The sequence below is a fragment of the Neodiprion lecontei genome, chromosome 2 (genome assembly GCF_021901455.1).
Source record: "Neodiprion lecontei isolate iyNeoLeco1 chromosome 2, iyNeoLeco1.1, whole genome shotgun sequence".
Classification (NCBI taxonomy): domain Eukaryota; kingdom Metazoa; phylum Arthropoda; class Insecta; order Hymenoptera; family Diprionidae; genus Neodiprion; species Neodiprion lecontei.
The window spans coordinates 30,918,148-30,933,840 of NC_060261.1; the positions used below are offsets into that span (position 1 = coordinate 30,918,148).

The following is a 15,693-nucleotide window of genomic DNA, read 5'->3' on the forward strand; positions in this document are numbered from 1 at the left end:
CTTTCAAAATTCGAAACTGCACATAGATGATATTGAGTTTTGGGTGGAACTTAATCGGTGGGCATCGACGCGATTATGCATTTATCATACATTTTATTGATAGAATGTAATACAGAGATGTAAGACTATGATGTAACTACAATTGCGCCAAAACGAACTGCTGTGACAACCAACTGCGGTGGCAATTATGAATTTCAATTTTGTCAAAGTTGATCCATTGTTGCGCTTAACTGTTTTGCGAGATCGCAAGATACATCGAAATTATTATGCTGTAAGAATTGATTTTCATGTAATTAGGATCAAGTTGATTGTGCTTCAGAAGTATGTGCAGACATTATCATACGCCAAGTACAGATAACTTACTTCTACGTTTACATGACATAACCCTTCCGTAATGTCGGCGCTGTTCGACTTAGATTGTTGCTTTTGAATGCAATCAATTATACGCTGTAGTGTCTTCTCAGTGATTTGGTTGACTGTGGAAATACCGTAATGGCATGTTAATCAAAGTCAAGGTTGTCAGATTAATAGAGTGAATCGACGAATAGATCAAATACGATGTTCAAAAGGTTCCGATATACATAAAACGTTTTCATAGAAAATCTATCATGCTTCCTTCGAAATTAATTCAATTCACAGCCCTGAAAGGATTAAATTACTTGACCGTTCATACTCATTAGCACTTAACAACTTTGATACGTGATTATCAACGTGAAATGTTACAATGTATAGGTGTAATTACAGCTCAGGTTCAAGTGCTGAAGCCTAAAATTTCCAGGGCATATAAGGGTTCCGTCAACTGGGATGAGGTCTTTCACCAAAGGATAGGTATCAACTGGAATCATGGCTTCTGCTCGTTCCTCGAATGACTAAAAATTAAAATGCTTCAATTAGAAGTCTCACGATTTATTACAAACCCGTATATGAGATTGTTACTTGAACGATGATTGGAGTCGATCGGTTCACACTAGATTCGCTTGAATTACTAATTACTTGACCTGATGATGCTAAAATATAAAATAATCGCAGAAGAATTACGAATATCCGCAATTAGGTAAAAGCAATTCACCTGACACTACGTAATATCAAATCAATCGAAACCTCTTCGTTTTTTTGAAATACGGCTGTCGCGTCCCCGCTCTTTGCTTTCAGAGGCTGTAGATCCAGTTCGTAAAGTTTGATTGGAGAGATTATCCATCTGTTACAAAACAATGAAGTTAATGCTGAAATAAAATCGCAACAGTCGCATCAATTTAGATGAATCGTTGAACCACAATTAATGCATTTGCATAATCAAATTATGCACGGAATTACTTTTTCCTTGCAGAGTTTCAATCGGTTAATGTTTCTACGTCGCTTCTCCACTATCTCGGCATGCGTCAGTGTAAACCTATGAAATTGGGTCACTTGATACGTTCAATTGAATTATAGATCATGTATCTTTGTTAGAATTGTACGGTGAATCATTATCTTCATAGATGCTCATGTAATTTTAGGAATCGATTATACTATACGTCGTACGGGCTCAATTGGTCGAGTATGCATTTCACACCTGCGTCGTTTATTTTGTTTCCAGTTAATGTCAAACTTTGTAATGATCTGTTAAACATAGAAATTCCAATTCAAAAGCGTGTTCTGCAGAGGTGCACAAAATCAATGATCGCTGTATTTTGATATTGTTTCTCTGCATTCGATATATTGATAAAAGCCATGCGTGAAATATTTCTGATTTGAATTATGGTCCTTTTAGAATTTGAGAAATACAAGAACCGGAAAAGTGTATGTTCAACCTAAAAACAGGCAACAGACTGATGCAGTACGGATTGCCTGTCAAAAAAATGACAGGCGTTTTCCGTCAGACATTCAAAACAACGACATTTTACAAGGAAGGCTATTGGCTATAACCAGAAGCGACATCGAAAATGATGAAAAGAGAAAAGATTTACAAGGACAAGTAATACACCATAGTAGACAAAGAGTGATATTTTTACCTGTTTGTCCGCAACATATTACCAATCTTTTCCGCCCCTATTTGAGAAATAGTATTATTTGCAAGGTTGAGCACGATTAATGTGGACGTACATGGTTCATCGTGGTAAGACAGATTTGAAGCTATTTTCGCCACTCCGTCGTCGTTTATTTCACACATTTTCAGTGATAGATAAAGAAGCCTGAAAATCAACTTTTCTTAAATTTTTTCACCTTGTTTTTTTCGTCGTACCATCTACTTCTGGTTCCAAATATTTTTATTCAAAGCTCAAGTCAGCGTGTATCAGTTCGCTGTCTCAACTAATTCGTGATAAACCAATTCATGACTTACCTAGTCCCTGTGGCACAAAGAAGGTGATGGTTTTGTTTCGTGTTCGAGTTCATGTCCAAATTCAAATCTTTTATTGTGGAACCGGGTTCGGCTAAAATTTGTGCTATTTTTGCAATTCCAAATTCATCTATGAGACATCTTTGTAATCTGTAAGGTTTAAACATAATGAATATACGAATAAATACTGTGTGGTTAAGATGTCAATTCATTGTCTTCGTTTTTAAAATTACTTCAGAGTCGTCAACGTGGAAAATTTCTTTATGCTGTTGTTTAGCGCTTCCAGCATGAATACGTCAACATGACAATCTGTGAAAAAAATTGATGAATCTATGAAATTACACGATGAATTTCAACAGAAAATTACCTTTGCTGCGCAGATCTACCGGATTGTCCAAGTGTACTTGATGATCGAATAATAAATTGAATACGGTTGCATCCATTTGAGGTTTTTGCCTGCGAAGAACATTAAAAAGATGTCTGTATTCGTGACTTCAAAGACGGCTTCTTAGAGACATGGAAAAAATCTGTGTCTAGACACGCAACATTTCGAGATACAGAAGCAAAATCTTCGAGACACGGAGGATTGTTAATTATAGTTACGGCGTAATAATCATCATATTATACAAAATCACATATTATACCTAACCGTTGTCAGCTCCAATGAAACTTTTCCAGCATCTTCTGTCTCATCTACAGGTTCTGCCAAAGTGATTTCGAAAGTTTGTTTTCCTCCAGTAATCTGTCGAAAATAATTATTCGTTATTATTTGATTCTGTGTAAAGCGATTTTGGGATTTTGTTCTCATGCAGTCCGCGATATTAGACATGATTTGTCATACTTTGAACCAAGTATTCCAACAATGAGATAATTTAATAGGGAATTACACGGAAGTATGGAAGGGGGTAAGCGCCGAGGTTTGAGCATGACTGCAGAAAATCTGTAACGAAGTTTGGTTCTTTCGTCAACGACCTGCGATTGGGTTGCGGCGGATTGCTGTAGGCTATACGTCAAACATACAGTTACATGGCAGAGTCGGCAAAAATTTTGTTGTAATTGAACAATCAAAATCATTCGAATTTAAACGTTACCCAGCTCACATCTAATTGAACTCTGCCTGGAAAAAGCTCGATTGGATTTTCTTTCTGTAGCCATGATACTGTTTACAAAGATTGCTGTCGGTTATCCAAGGTAATTAATCTCTACATTAATTCTATCGCTTCAGTTGTTGAATAGCTGCAATGCTATGAATTTAGCTTCTTATAACCGTTGACTATATATCCTCAGTCAACGTTATAATCGTTCCAACACGTGTTCATCCGATGAAAAACGTGTCACGAAGGTAAATTGTCTCGGGGCTTATCAAGAACCAGCTGTTCATCTATAACTAAATTCCGCAGCTCCCAGTCGAAGGCATTGACGAAATAATTAATTATTGGATAGATTATTCAGATCCAATTCAAATTTTGAATCCAGCGGAACTTTGACTGATTGCTTTTTCGGTTCAGTTTGTTATCGTTGATGTCGTCACCTCTGATTCCGCGTGTTTTCGATGCTTACGGAATTGCGTGTAAACGGCTCCCGCCGATAAAGAAGATATCGGATCGCTAGCACGGCTTCTCATAGCCCCAAGTCGACTTACCCGCTGACTACCGGTCACGAAAATTTGCCTAGGGTTAACCGTCTTCAAACTCTTTCGTCAACGGTTGACTAAAGTAGACCGCAAACCAGGGATCTCTATATACTAGCTAGCCTTGGGCTTTTTTTATAATGGTTTGCCCGCGTTTGCCGGGTCAACGCGGCGTTGCGCGGCGTTCGCCGAGCTTGAAGTGGCTTGAAGTCAGATATTTGCGTAACCTGAAAACGTAGCTAAGCACAATAAGTATTGTTTGATAATGCTATTGTGTATTCGTGACGATGTATTTTCTTAATCGCTTACAGATCGGCTCTTTGTTGAATGCTGCGCGTACTTCTGCGCTCTCATTTCAAAGAGCATTCGAGAGGTATTTGATTTAATACTACAATTGCATATCATTTTATTGTTTGGCATTTCGCTCACGTGACCAACCATGTGACAATCGATTCCGTACGCATGTATGTACGCCCTTGCAGTCGTCATCGCGATTGTTTCACGTTTGTCGTTTATTTACGTTAGGCGGGCTAAGACGCGCGAAATGCTCGTGGCGCGAGTGACGAAATGACACGCAATAGCTGGTCCGTATAATGATAATAAATGTCAGGCACTGGAGGAAAGAGTCATAAAACTACCGTTCTCACTGTACGATGAAAGCAGTCGCATCAGTCGGACTAAGATGTCTAGCACCGGCCTGCCACATTTCTCCGTCGGAAAGATAGTCAAGGGGTTTGGACGCGGATCCAAGGAACTGGGCATTCCGACTGGTTCGTATTTACGCATTCCTTACGCATTCGTACGCATATACATACACATTTCGTGAATTTGAACCGTTGCATGTGAAAAAAAATGGTTGCACACCAGATGAAGCTGATATTAATCACCATGTCTGGCACGACTTCTGATTTACCTATCTTATTTCACAGCAAATTTCCCAACCGAAGTTGTACAGAATCTACCCCCCGAGATCGGTACTGGTATTTATTATGGATGGGCATCCGTCGACAGAGGGGATGTACATAAGATGGTAATGAGCATAGGGTGGAACCCATTTTTCCAAAATACTCAGAAGTCGATGGTATGTAATTTACACATGTGTTTTATACATGATCCCAGTCTATCAATATTGAACCGCCCTAAGTTGCGCCTTAGCTCTGTTCATTATTTATCTGCAATACGTTGTTCGTCATCTAATTCGTAAGATATTGATTTAAGTTTTCAACAAAATTCACTGGCAGGTGATTTGAACATCTTTAAGGTTCGTCGGCAAACTCTGACTTTCCACTAAAGTCACTCCGAGTAACATGAAATTTATTTTTCTCTAAAATATTTAACCATTTGACACTTGTTTTTATTTACACAATATTTCAACAATATTTTCACTGTAAAGTTATGTAAACGAATGATGTTTCTCTTCGTTGTTTGAAAAGAATATGCCGAGTAATCAGGCTTCTCATCCAAGCTGGAAATTTGCAAAACTAAGAGACACGAAGGAAATCTTTTAGAGCGAATGAGCGAGTTCAGGAAATATTGAAGAATTTTGTTCGAGGTCGGCAAAGATTTTAAGAGAAGATACATTAAATTATTCTGGGATGGCTTGGCCATCGTAAATTTGTATGGTTTGCTATCTAAGCACATAGGACGTGAAAGTATAAAATTGCAGTATATATTATTATGAAATGATTTGGGTGACAAATTGAATTTCAGTTCTGGAAAATCTGAAGAGAACAGCTGGTTTAAATCTCATGATTTATGGCCAGTATGTTAATATATCTGCATGTAAACTTAGTTGTAATTGAGCTAATTTTTTTATATATAATGTAATACTATTGCGCGCTGGAATGGCTAGGTCACTATATATTTGGACAAGCTGAAATAATCCAGCCATTTGACTTTACCTGATGAAGCGTGGAAATAATTGCTCATTGATTGTCATTTCTTTTTCACTTAGCGAAATATTAGATTTTCTTTGCAAATTTCAAGAGACTTCCAGAAATCCTCTCAAAATTTTTGAATCAGTCTAAAAATAGTCAATCATATCTCTGACCCTGTAAAAATCTCAAGACTGATATAATCAACAGTTTTTGGAAACTTAATTTTTTTTCGTTGTAGTTTACTAGATTCTTCATTCGCAGATACTTGGCTGACATCGTTTATCTAGGTATTTAGATGAAAAAATGAGTCGCTCTTTATTCATTCGAGTTCAGCTTTTCTTGCTTGTTGATATTTGCATTTCGTATAAACAGTAAGGACGAATCGTAAACATAAGTCAGCTGAAAAATTATAGGGAAAACAAGTTGTCTACATTTCGGAGGTGGAAATTCATCGGTTAGTTTTACAATAATCTTAACGGAGTTTTGATTACAAAATAAACAGTTTGTTTAGATGTAATCAGCGTAATAAGAGCGTTATTACCGTTGGGAGATATATCGTGCGCAAAACCTACAATTTTCAGGGAACTTGTAGCTTGATTATTCTAATAGTGACTATTTTAACAGATGTTTTTTGCCAGGAAACGCACATAATCCATAAATATCCTGGGGATTTGTATGGATTGGAGTTGCGGGTTGTGATACTCGGGTTTTTGAGGCCTGAAGCAGACTTTACTTCCATCGGTGAGGATTGTTATTATTCCACAGTTTCAATCCTAATGATAAGATCCATATCAATGTTCCATTTACTTCCCGCTGATTACGTTTTTTCAGGAAATTGTATTGAAGTTTTACCTCGAATCATAGAATCTGTATAATTGTTTCACCTTCAGGTTAACTTCATTGTTGTACTTTATCAATCAGAGTAAAAAATCTGATGATCGTTTCATCGTTGTGTTGAATATTTTCTAAGTCATCACTGGAGGACTATTAATTTCCACTAGACATTCGATTTGTTTCGTTAGCTAATCGCCTTTTTTACATTCCTCGCTCTCCTCGAATGGTTCATCCTTAAACAACCTTGCCCATAAAGTTTAGAAGGATTCTATTTCTAGAATGCGTAACAGCGCTACCTCATTCATATGTTTCAGAGGATCTTATAGCTGAAATAAAAGGAGATATCGAAAATGCCAAAAAGTGTCTTGATGAACCAGAGATGGCAGCCTACAAGACGCACACTTTTTTTACAGATCCGGCTTCGAACACGTTAGGTTGAGATATGACTCTCATTCGCTGTAGGCACTTGTGTGCGTAAAGAAATATAGTCAAAAATGTGAAGTGTAATGCACTTGATCGTTCAAATTTGCACAAGATGTGTTGACGCAATAATTTTACAGTTTTAATCGCTCGATAGGAACACATGTGGTTCAACATTTGTAAATTAATAGTTCAGATATTCAAGCTGCCTTTTTAAAAGATACAATTATTTATCCCGTTATGAACGGATGCAGCCGTTATTTTTCATTGACGTAATTTGACAAAATTCGTACGTGTTGGGGTGTGTATATTATATCAATTGTGTACGTTTTGATCGGAAAAATATTGCATAGGCTAAGCGGGTACACGGATCTGGATAATATCTGTACGAAGTTGCTCGCATATAAATCACGTGAGAATAGCGTTTTCTTAGATAAAATTTCGTAGTAGCAGTTTCTCCGTACAATTGATGTTTAAAATGGATTGTGGTGAATGTTTTCTATCTGCTTTTTACAGTACATCAGATTCTCTACTCTTAGACATTAGTATTGACAGAATATTTAATAAAAATATAATATTTTTAAACCATACTTATTTGCATTTTCATTTCTGAAGTGGAAGGCAAGCAGAACAAATGCCTGGCCGTAATTGATTGATTGTTTTCAACGAACTACACGTGGAGAAGAGAAGAACACCGTGAAATATTTACCAGCTGAATATTCGAAGGCTGTTTAATTCAAGCGATGCTTTATAGATTTGCAAAATCCGCGAATACTCTGTAATTTCCGATATGTTTACCTGCCGTACAACGTACATACGAGTACACATCTCGTTGAGGCATGTCGCTCTGCAGCGTTCCGTACCGTCCTGATTCGCGTTCGTAGAATGAAAAGCAAACAACCATCGTTCCACACCATTGATCAGTTGACGTGGGTACACCGTGTGTAATATTATACGCGTACAATGATCAGCAATTTTATACTGGTAAACATAAAAGAAAGAAAATCATTTATCTGATGGACGTTATAAACCGATCGACACGTCTGTGTATTTGTATAATGTTATCGCATCGCGCGTGTAACTAAACGAGAATATATTTTGTGGTGGGATAATTGACTGAATGATTCTTTTGTATTTCGACCATGGAGAGCAGTAAGTATTTCAGACCTTGTACCAATATTCGAGTAATGTGCAGGTATCCTTGAAACAATACATCTAGTATCTAATCATTATTCAAACTTTATGTTTATAACTCGATGAAAATGTATTAATATTCAAAATTTCAGAGCTTGAATTTTGTTAATCGTGAAGTTGAAGGTTTTATTTTTGAATTTATTATTGCAGTTAAAATTCTTTTCATTCACAATCGATATACAGTAAAACCTTACGCGAAGTATTTCACGAACGATTTGAAAAAAACTTTGATGTACCTTGAAATTCAGGTATAAGTGTGCAAATAAAAGTATACCGAGAAGTTTCAAATTATAAAGATAATTAAAATTTTGACGAGTAATCAAAAGTTATAAAATCCAGAACTAGCAGCAACGAATGAAGTATAAAAGGTGAATAGAAATTTGTTGAAAAAGAATTTGCAAGATTCGTGAAAATTATTATGCCTCTATAAAACACATCTACGTTAATTTGACAATTGGCAGAGTCCGTACGTAATATTAAATACTTCGACGTTTTCACTTTCATGTTCACCACGTGTAATCTTGCGTCTTCCAGAGTCTAGACGAATCTGAGACTTGCGGGCATGCACTTTACTCAGGAGACACTTTCGCATACGTATGGGGAAGTTTTTCGAACATTCCTCGCCCTCGGTGAGCACTGAAAGAGCTTCAAAGTATCGCGGCGAAGTCTAGGCTGAGTTTTTCACGCAAAAAGTATTGAGCTTGCGATTCGATTACTCGAAACACCTGCTCAGCAATTTCCGACGATTGTACAATGTACTCGTGTATTTAAGTGTTTCGTCACATCGTCGCTCATACCCAGTTACACGCAATCGCGATTTAACATATTTTTTGCAATATCTAGTAAAAAAGTTTCCTTTCATCGTACACGGATTGTTCATTTCAATTCAGAAAAATTACCATTAACAAACGCGTTTGGGAATAATTTGCTTGAGATTTTATGATAAAAAAACAAAATAAAAAAAAAACTGTCGAGATTCTGGGTTAAAAGAAGAAAAAAAAAAGTGTAATGTTAACCGCAAGGTATTATTGTTAGCGTTGCGTTATGAGAACTCGTAAAGCAAATACGAATTAGTAGAAAATTGGGTTCAATGTTGAATTTTCAATGGAACTCGAACGTTTTTTGTGAAATGATTTACGTACGATCTAATTCAAAGTACACACTTAGTTGTTGTTCGCTAATAGGTTACACGAGAAACATTCCAAGTGGGTCGAAGATTTAAATAGCCTGCAATTACAACCTGCACAGATATATGTAATATATTTATAGTATACGAAATTTGTTTTTCCCACCTACGTTTACGTGGGCATATGTAGAATAATGATTTTGCAATTACGGCATACGCGTGCAACCTCGTATATAAATTGGCACGCATTCTGCATGCGAACGTTTTTTTTTTGTAACGTTTTTCAAACGATTCAAAGTACCGCACACCTTTCACAGTTTTCATTTCGGTGTGGGTAATTACGAAGTAAAAAAGAAGCAACATTTATTCTACCCCGTGTTCAAATTTTACTTTGCAAGTTCGCCGAGTTCCAAAATTTCCAAAATTGTCTTTGAAAATCGAAACAGTTATTTATTAATTTTTTTATATCTATGTAACAAGGTTTCGAGAAAGTCACGTATTTTTCAAACTCGAAAAAATTCGAAACTCGTAGAGACTGGAGGAATACAGAGTCGGGAGAAAAATGTGGAGAATTTTCAAACGATAGTCGCGTTCGCGTTTTATTCGGCCCACGCGTAGTTCCGCACAGATTCTTTGATCTGGACTATTGTACGTACGTCGATCCTCGCGTCTTACACCTCAGGTACAGGGGTGGGGTTCGGTATATCCTCGCCCAGCAATGCCGAGGGATTTTCAATCCGCCTAAGCCTGACAGGGAGGAACCTGATAAAAATTCGTGTCTACGTAATTCCTTTTCGCGAAAAATGTTGTTCCATTTAAGGAGGTGAGTGCCGTATAAAGATATCAGGGATGTTCGGATCCTCAAATGAAATTCCAAAAATCGTCTCCCTTAGCTTTAAATCACCTCCTTAATTTTAGAATTCCTTAAATTCCCCTTTCATCGGATTTTTTCACTTTTTTTCACTTTTGTTTTTTCTGTTTTTTTTTTTTCACTGGAAGAAGGTAGAAACGCTTGTTTTTCCCGAAATAATAATCTTTAAGTTCAATTCTAAAATGCACCTTATATCTAGTTACTTTTCACAATTTACACAACGTGTCAAGAAGTGTACGCTTTTCAGTTTCTTAGCGAAGTTTTCCAAAACAACGAATCGTAGAGTGCACTCTGGATGGTGTTCGGTTTCATTTCGTCATTCTTGACAAACGGTAAAAGAAGTTCCACTTTCGTTATTGTCCGATTTATGGTTTCTTCAAACACAAAAACAAAAAACTGCCCTTTATTGATTTTGAAAATACACCTCAATTCAAATTTTTTTTGCAAAAGCAAGTATGATTTCTATATGAAATTTAAAAAATCTGCGCTGCATTGTTTACATGATCATGTGATTTCAATGCGAAAATGTGATTATCTTTACTTCGTTCTCCTTTATCTTTCGTTGATTTAAATTTTTATTTTTCCCGGCCTACCTTTGTTCCCAGTTAAAAATTGACTCATCTTCTATTTCGCGCGCCATACGAGAGTCTCGAGTCTAGACATCTGTTTTGGCGTCAAGCGATCTGTTTACCTACATCGCGTATCAAGTCTCGACACTGTTATCGCAGTCTTCCATCTCATTTTCATAATCCTCTTCTTTCTCGGATTTTTCGTAAAACTGTGACCGCGAAATGCTACCTCGGTTCTGATCCGACGTACCCAGCGAATATTCCATGGAATGTAAAGGAGAAAAGAAAAAAGAAATAACAAAATAAAAGCAAGGAAATAAAAAATGGAAATCCGCCTGCAGAGTGCCTTATACGTAATGTATTCACCTATCGGCGAAATATATGATATAAGTAATTTATCAATGAAATAATGAAAAATCGTCAAGCTTCTATACTTTTAATCTATATAGCTGAAAAATTTTCCGTTTCATACAAAATCATTACCTTTTCAAACAATTTTTGTAAACACACATTTTTTCACGCAATTACGGACGTACGTTGTTTTGTTAGTTTACGTAATTATACTTTCGAGGCGTGAGTATTTTATTTAACGAGTGAACAGGTTATTCACTTTTATATGTATTTTTAAACTGGCCGATCACTAGCGAATTTAACCTATTCAAGAGTTTCAACATTTTTTATTATTTTAAATGTGGTATCATAATATATCACCATCTTTATTTATTTATTTATTTATCAAGGTCAACGGGCATAAATGATCTTTTACAAATAATAATATACGTAATGCATTAAATTGATACAAAAGCAAATTTCGTCTCCTTCCCTCGCAACTTGTTCTTAGCGTTGCAATAAATGAGTTGAAAAAAAAACAAGAAATAATGCCATCAATTGAACGTATAAATAAATACTTCGCCACGATAATTAATAAAACATAAAAAAAAAAAAAAGAACACAGAGATTGGAACCGTTAATAAATGCACCGCGATTGAAAAGTGCCTAGGACGTAATGGAACAGCATTATTTTCAGTTAGCAATGTCATTTAGATCGCGCGAGTTATAAATAAATCGAAGCCAAAAATAGGTCCAAGGTACAACAGGTTCCCATATCGATATCTGTGTTGGAACTGTGTTAACATGACTAATTTTCATACCGATATTAGGATCTTGCAGCAGCGAATTCGCCGGTTATATGCATTAGGTATACATATTCACCTTCAGTTCGTATAATTATACGTTTATTTAAATGAATTCTGAAACTTGAACGAGAAAAGTTTTCGACGTTAGGTATGAGGTTGGTGTATTATACCTATGTTATATCTACATACACACCTATATACAACATGGAAATTCACCCTATACCTATGAACTAATTTGCCCAACACGAGCTTCGCAGATTTCCCTTATACATTCGAATAATACAGACGCCTGTACGCGTACCGGGTCGTTTCAGAAGGGGAAAAAAAATGTACGATTTTCCACCATGGCACCCCCTAAAAAGTTTGTTCATTGATTTTGCACTTTTGTACATTTTTTTTTAAATTAGAGGCTAAATTTTTGTCTTACTGTAACAGACTTGTAATATCAAGTCCCCAGTTGATGTTTTTGAAGTGGACCTTGCGACTTTTTCATCATTAATTCAATCTCATGAAATAGTTATAATTCGATGTGAACTTTTAATTTAGGAGGACAAGATTCCCGGATTATATATCGTTGCGTTACGGATCGTCGTCTTTGGGTTGAACATCAATGCCAGGAAAGAAATAATAATTAAAATACTACAACGTGTTTCTTCACGAGATCAAAAAAGTGAAAAATCAAATAAGCGCGATCTTTTACGTGACGTAGAACGCTCATCTCTTCGCAGAATATTTCTTTTAGCTTGAAGAAATTTTATAGGGGGTGTCACGGTGGAAAATCGTAAATTATTTTTTACGGAAACACCCTAATACATACATATGATACCAATTACGCAGGGAGAAAGAGAAACGATTCGAGCACCGTACTACAACGAACGTACCGCGCGAGGGGAAAGAACGAAGGGGGGGAAAAAAGTGGGCAACAAAATGGAGATACGGAAAGGAAAAACGTTGCGTACGTATACAGGAGCAGAAACCGCGAGTACGAGTACGGCGGAAAAACCCGAAGGAAAAAGAGTAAATGAAAAAAATTCAGATCGCGTGCAGAAATCTCCTCCGGACTGCAGCAGCGGCAGCAGCTGCTCGCTTATCCCGCACGTTTTACGTACCCACGTCTACCTCTTCGCCTACTCAGTTTTATCACCCAACGGAGTAACGCAGCACGCCAGCTTTCAAAGGATGCAGGGTACACCCACATGCACGTGGTCGGAGAGCTCGAACCTATACCTGCCCGACTCGTCTTGAATGAAACAAAACCGTGGAGAATAAAACTCGAGAAATATAAGAAATGGCAGTAGCCGCGGAGGAATTAAGAAGAAAAGAGGATAAGCGTGAATAACGGCTCAACACGAGACCGAGTAATTCGTACAATGGGAGAAATTTCATTTTTTATGATTATGTGCGTTGGTAGAAAATCATACCGGAATAAGTATCGTTGTAAAATAATTATGTCAATATTGTTGAAGTTATGTGAGAAAATGTGACGGCGGTAACTATTCCCTGCGATTCCAGCTGTCTATACTATATTTATTCGTTATCGGAACGTAAAATCTGCTGGTTTGGTTATAACTGACTAAATTTTTTCAGTCAATAGCGTCTTAGCGTCATTGATGCACCAACGAACGTCAATTTATCGCAACAGTTACCCAAGTTATTACATCGATAATTAATAGACCGCTGTGATAAAGAATAGTAACACGTACCCGATTTGCTGGTTACATCTACAAAAATCGTTTTCATTATGAACCCGGAATTTCATCATTCGATCATGGTATACCTACTGCAACCGTGATGATGCGGAAACCGTTTGCGATTGAAAGGATTTTTATAGGGCCGAAGACGCTGACGCTTCTCTCGATCAGCGATCGGCAAACGAAAATGAAAGAGGCGTCGAAAATCGTCTCGCGAACCTCGGTATGTATGTTACATAGGATATGTACACTGTACACATGAGATGGGTGAAACCGTGTAATTCAATATCGTTGCTTTTTGCACCAGAGAGAAAGAGAGAGAGAGAGAGAGAGAGGCATGATCAAGTTACTTTTGGGATTTTGGTTCACCATATTGGATCCGCCATATTGAATTTTCAAATTTTCTATTCAGATTCGTAATCAATGACCAAAGAAAGCTCCCTTTACCAAATATCGACATCCGTTCGGTACGTTTTATTTACCCCCGAAGGGGTGAAATGGGGAAATACACCCTCTTGCGGGTACGTAAGGTTAGAGTTGAGATAAAAATCTGAAAAAAGGAGGGAATGAAAAATGACCTTTTCACGGACCACCCTAATACAAGTTCGATTCTCGCGTATAATTTTTACCGGCACCGCGTTGCAAAGTAAGAGTTCCTATTTTTCGATCTCCTCTGTTCTTCAAACTTTGTAATCGAACAATTTTTCGTCTCATTTTATCCCGCGAACGTTCTTCTATCACCTCTGAACGGCTGATGTGATCCATCCCTCGGATGATTTGGGATTGGCCGATTTTCGATAACTCGGCCACGTTTCGAAGTTTCGCAAATGATGCGAGGGGGGGATGAAAAAAATTGCAAACGCCTATTTACCGAACAGTGCGCGTGTGTGTGTTTGTGTGCGAGAGAGAGAGAGAGGGGGCGAAAGGAAGGAAGGAAGGAAAGTATCAACATAAAATCTCCATGCGCCCTCGATTTAAACACGTTTGTTGACATCTGTCAGTGCGCCGAAGCTTCGGGCCTGTTCAAACCCGGCACCTCTACACCTGAGACCCTCGGATCCGTCGATACACGAGGATGTGTGTCGGGTGTATCCTGCCATTCGAAGAATGTCCTTCCCGAGGCTTCGGCACACCTCGTAAACAGCGAATGCTACTCGAAGGCTGCTCGTCCGCTGTCCCAAAAAACGGTTTCGCATCTAGTGTATTATTCAAATTCGAAATGGAATGGCGCGGTCTGGATTCGCCGGTGGCGATTTTCACCCCTTATCTGCGATCCGCCGATCGATCGGGGAGCGTCTTCTTCGTATAATCGAATGAATTCACCTCGGCGTACGATTCGTGAAATATCACGAAATATAAGGTGAACGCTGGGATCAGGTCGTCTCATTATAGATGTAACGAAGTTTCGCCAGTGACACACAGCCGGGAGTTTACCTGACGCAAATAAATTCGACGAACAAAGATCCTTTTGAATATCTCTCGCTGTTCTCTCAGTCGCGGCGAAGTCCGTATAGATATGCAATTTCATCCCCGACGGCGGCTAAGTAGGGTCGGAGCTAATTTCAAACGAACAAAGATTTGCTTCGATCAAATGAACCTGAAATTTATTATATTATACCCATCCAATGTTTCATCCGCGCTTGCTGCTGCAGTATTAGAGAAGAATTATAAGAAATATCTGATTTTGAAAGCGCGGGCTGCACGGCTGTGAGAAACGATCGTAAATCCATTTCACAAGGCATTTTACCCAAGTAATATTTCTCGCTGTTTTTTCAACTCGGGCAGTGAAATCGTTTCGGGATTATAAGTTATGAAAAAAAAAAAAGAAGGCTCGGCGATCAAGCGCGAATTATTTTTGCATTTATCGATTTCTTTCAGATTGCACTTTGGATAGTAATTTTAGATAATTTAAGGCTTTTGCTTCACGATTGCGCGCGAAATGATAATTTTTCTCTCTATCGCGTTCCACGTTCTTTTCGCGGTTTGTTTTTCGGCTTACAACATTTTTCAGAATTTTCTTCACTTCGC

General features: G+C 37.6%; 2 protein-coding genes across 4 annotated transcripts; one reads left to right on the top strand and one right to left on the bottom strand.

Annotated features, from left to right (window-relative positions):
• Nucleotides 1–100: 100 nt before the first annotated feature.
• On the bottom strand, nt 101–4,304 carry LOC124292702 (leucine-rich repeat-containing protein 71-like). The gene is made up of 12 exons (XM_046730178.1): nt 4,257–4,304; nt 2,962–3,059; nt 2,685–2,773; nt 2,551–2,626; nt 2,321–2,467; nt 1,992–2,171; nt 1,522–1,599; nt 1,315–1,390; nt 1,070–1,198; nt 724–869; nt 364–641; nt 101–269 (listed from the first exon to the last, which is right to left on the bottom strand). Exons 1-9 carry the CDS (start codon nt 4,299–4,301, stop codon nt 1,091–1,093), a joined length of 897 nt encoding a protein of 298 aa, XP_046586134.1. The 5' UTR covers nt 4,302–4,304; the 3' UTR covers nt 101–269; nt 364–641; nt 724–869; nt 1,070–1,090.
• LOC107218837 (putative riboflavin kinase) lies at nt 4,117–7,368 on the top strand. 3 transcript variants are annotated; one of them, XM_046730180.1, is made up of 6 exons: nt 4,167–4,182; nt 4,259–4,320; nt 4,608–4,717; nt 4,877–5,028; nt 6,463–6,565; nt 6,973–7,368. In XM_046730180.1, exons 3-6 carry the CDS (start codon nt 4,630–4,632, stop codon nt 7,095–7,097), a joined length of 468 nt encoding a protein of 155 aa, XP_046586136.1. In that variant the 5' UTR covers nt 4,167–4,182; nt 4,259–4,320; nt 4,608–4,629; the 3' UTR covers nt 7,098–7,368. The 3 variants fall into 3 exon arrangements, 2 of the variants coding, with proteins under 2 accessions (XP_046586135.1, XP_046586136.1); XR_006902577.1 differs by having other exon boundaries at nt 4,117–4,320; nt 6,449–6,565; nt 6,973–7,012; XM_046730179.1 differs by having other exon boundaries at nt 4,123–4,320.
• Nucleotides 7,369–15,693: the final 8,325 nt, after the last annotated feature.

Excerpts from the sequence above, each read along its gene's own strand:
- LOC107218837 (XM_046730179.1), top strand. The coding sequence starts at position 4,235 with ATGTATTTTCTTAATCGCTTACAGATCGGCTCTTTGTTGAATGCTGCG. Across the intron at positions 5,029-6,462 it reads AAAATACTCAGAAGTCGATG|GAAACGCACATAATCCATAA; the intron begins GTATGTAATTTA and ends GTTTTTTGCCAG. Across the intron at positions 6,566-6,972 it reads AGCAGACTTTACTTCCATCG|AGGATCTTATAGCTGAAATA; the intron begins GTGAGGATTGTT and ends CATATGTTTCAG.
- LOC124292702 (XM_046730178.1), bottom strand. The coding sequence starts at position 4,301 with ATGAGAGCGCAGAAGTACGCGCAGCATTCAACAAAGAGCCGATCT. Across the intron at positions 2,172-2,320 it reads CTTTGTGCCACAGGGACTAG|GCTTCTTTATCTATCACTGA; the intron begins GTAAGTCATGAA and ends GTTGATTTTCAG. Across the intron at positions 1,600-1,991 it reads AATATGTTGCGGACAAACAG|ATCATTACAAAGTTTGACAT; the intron begins GTAAAAATATCA and ends TATGTTTAACAG.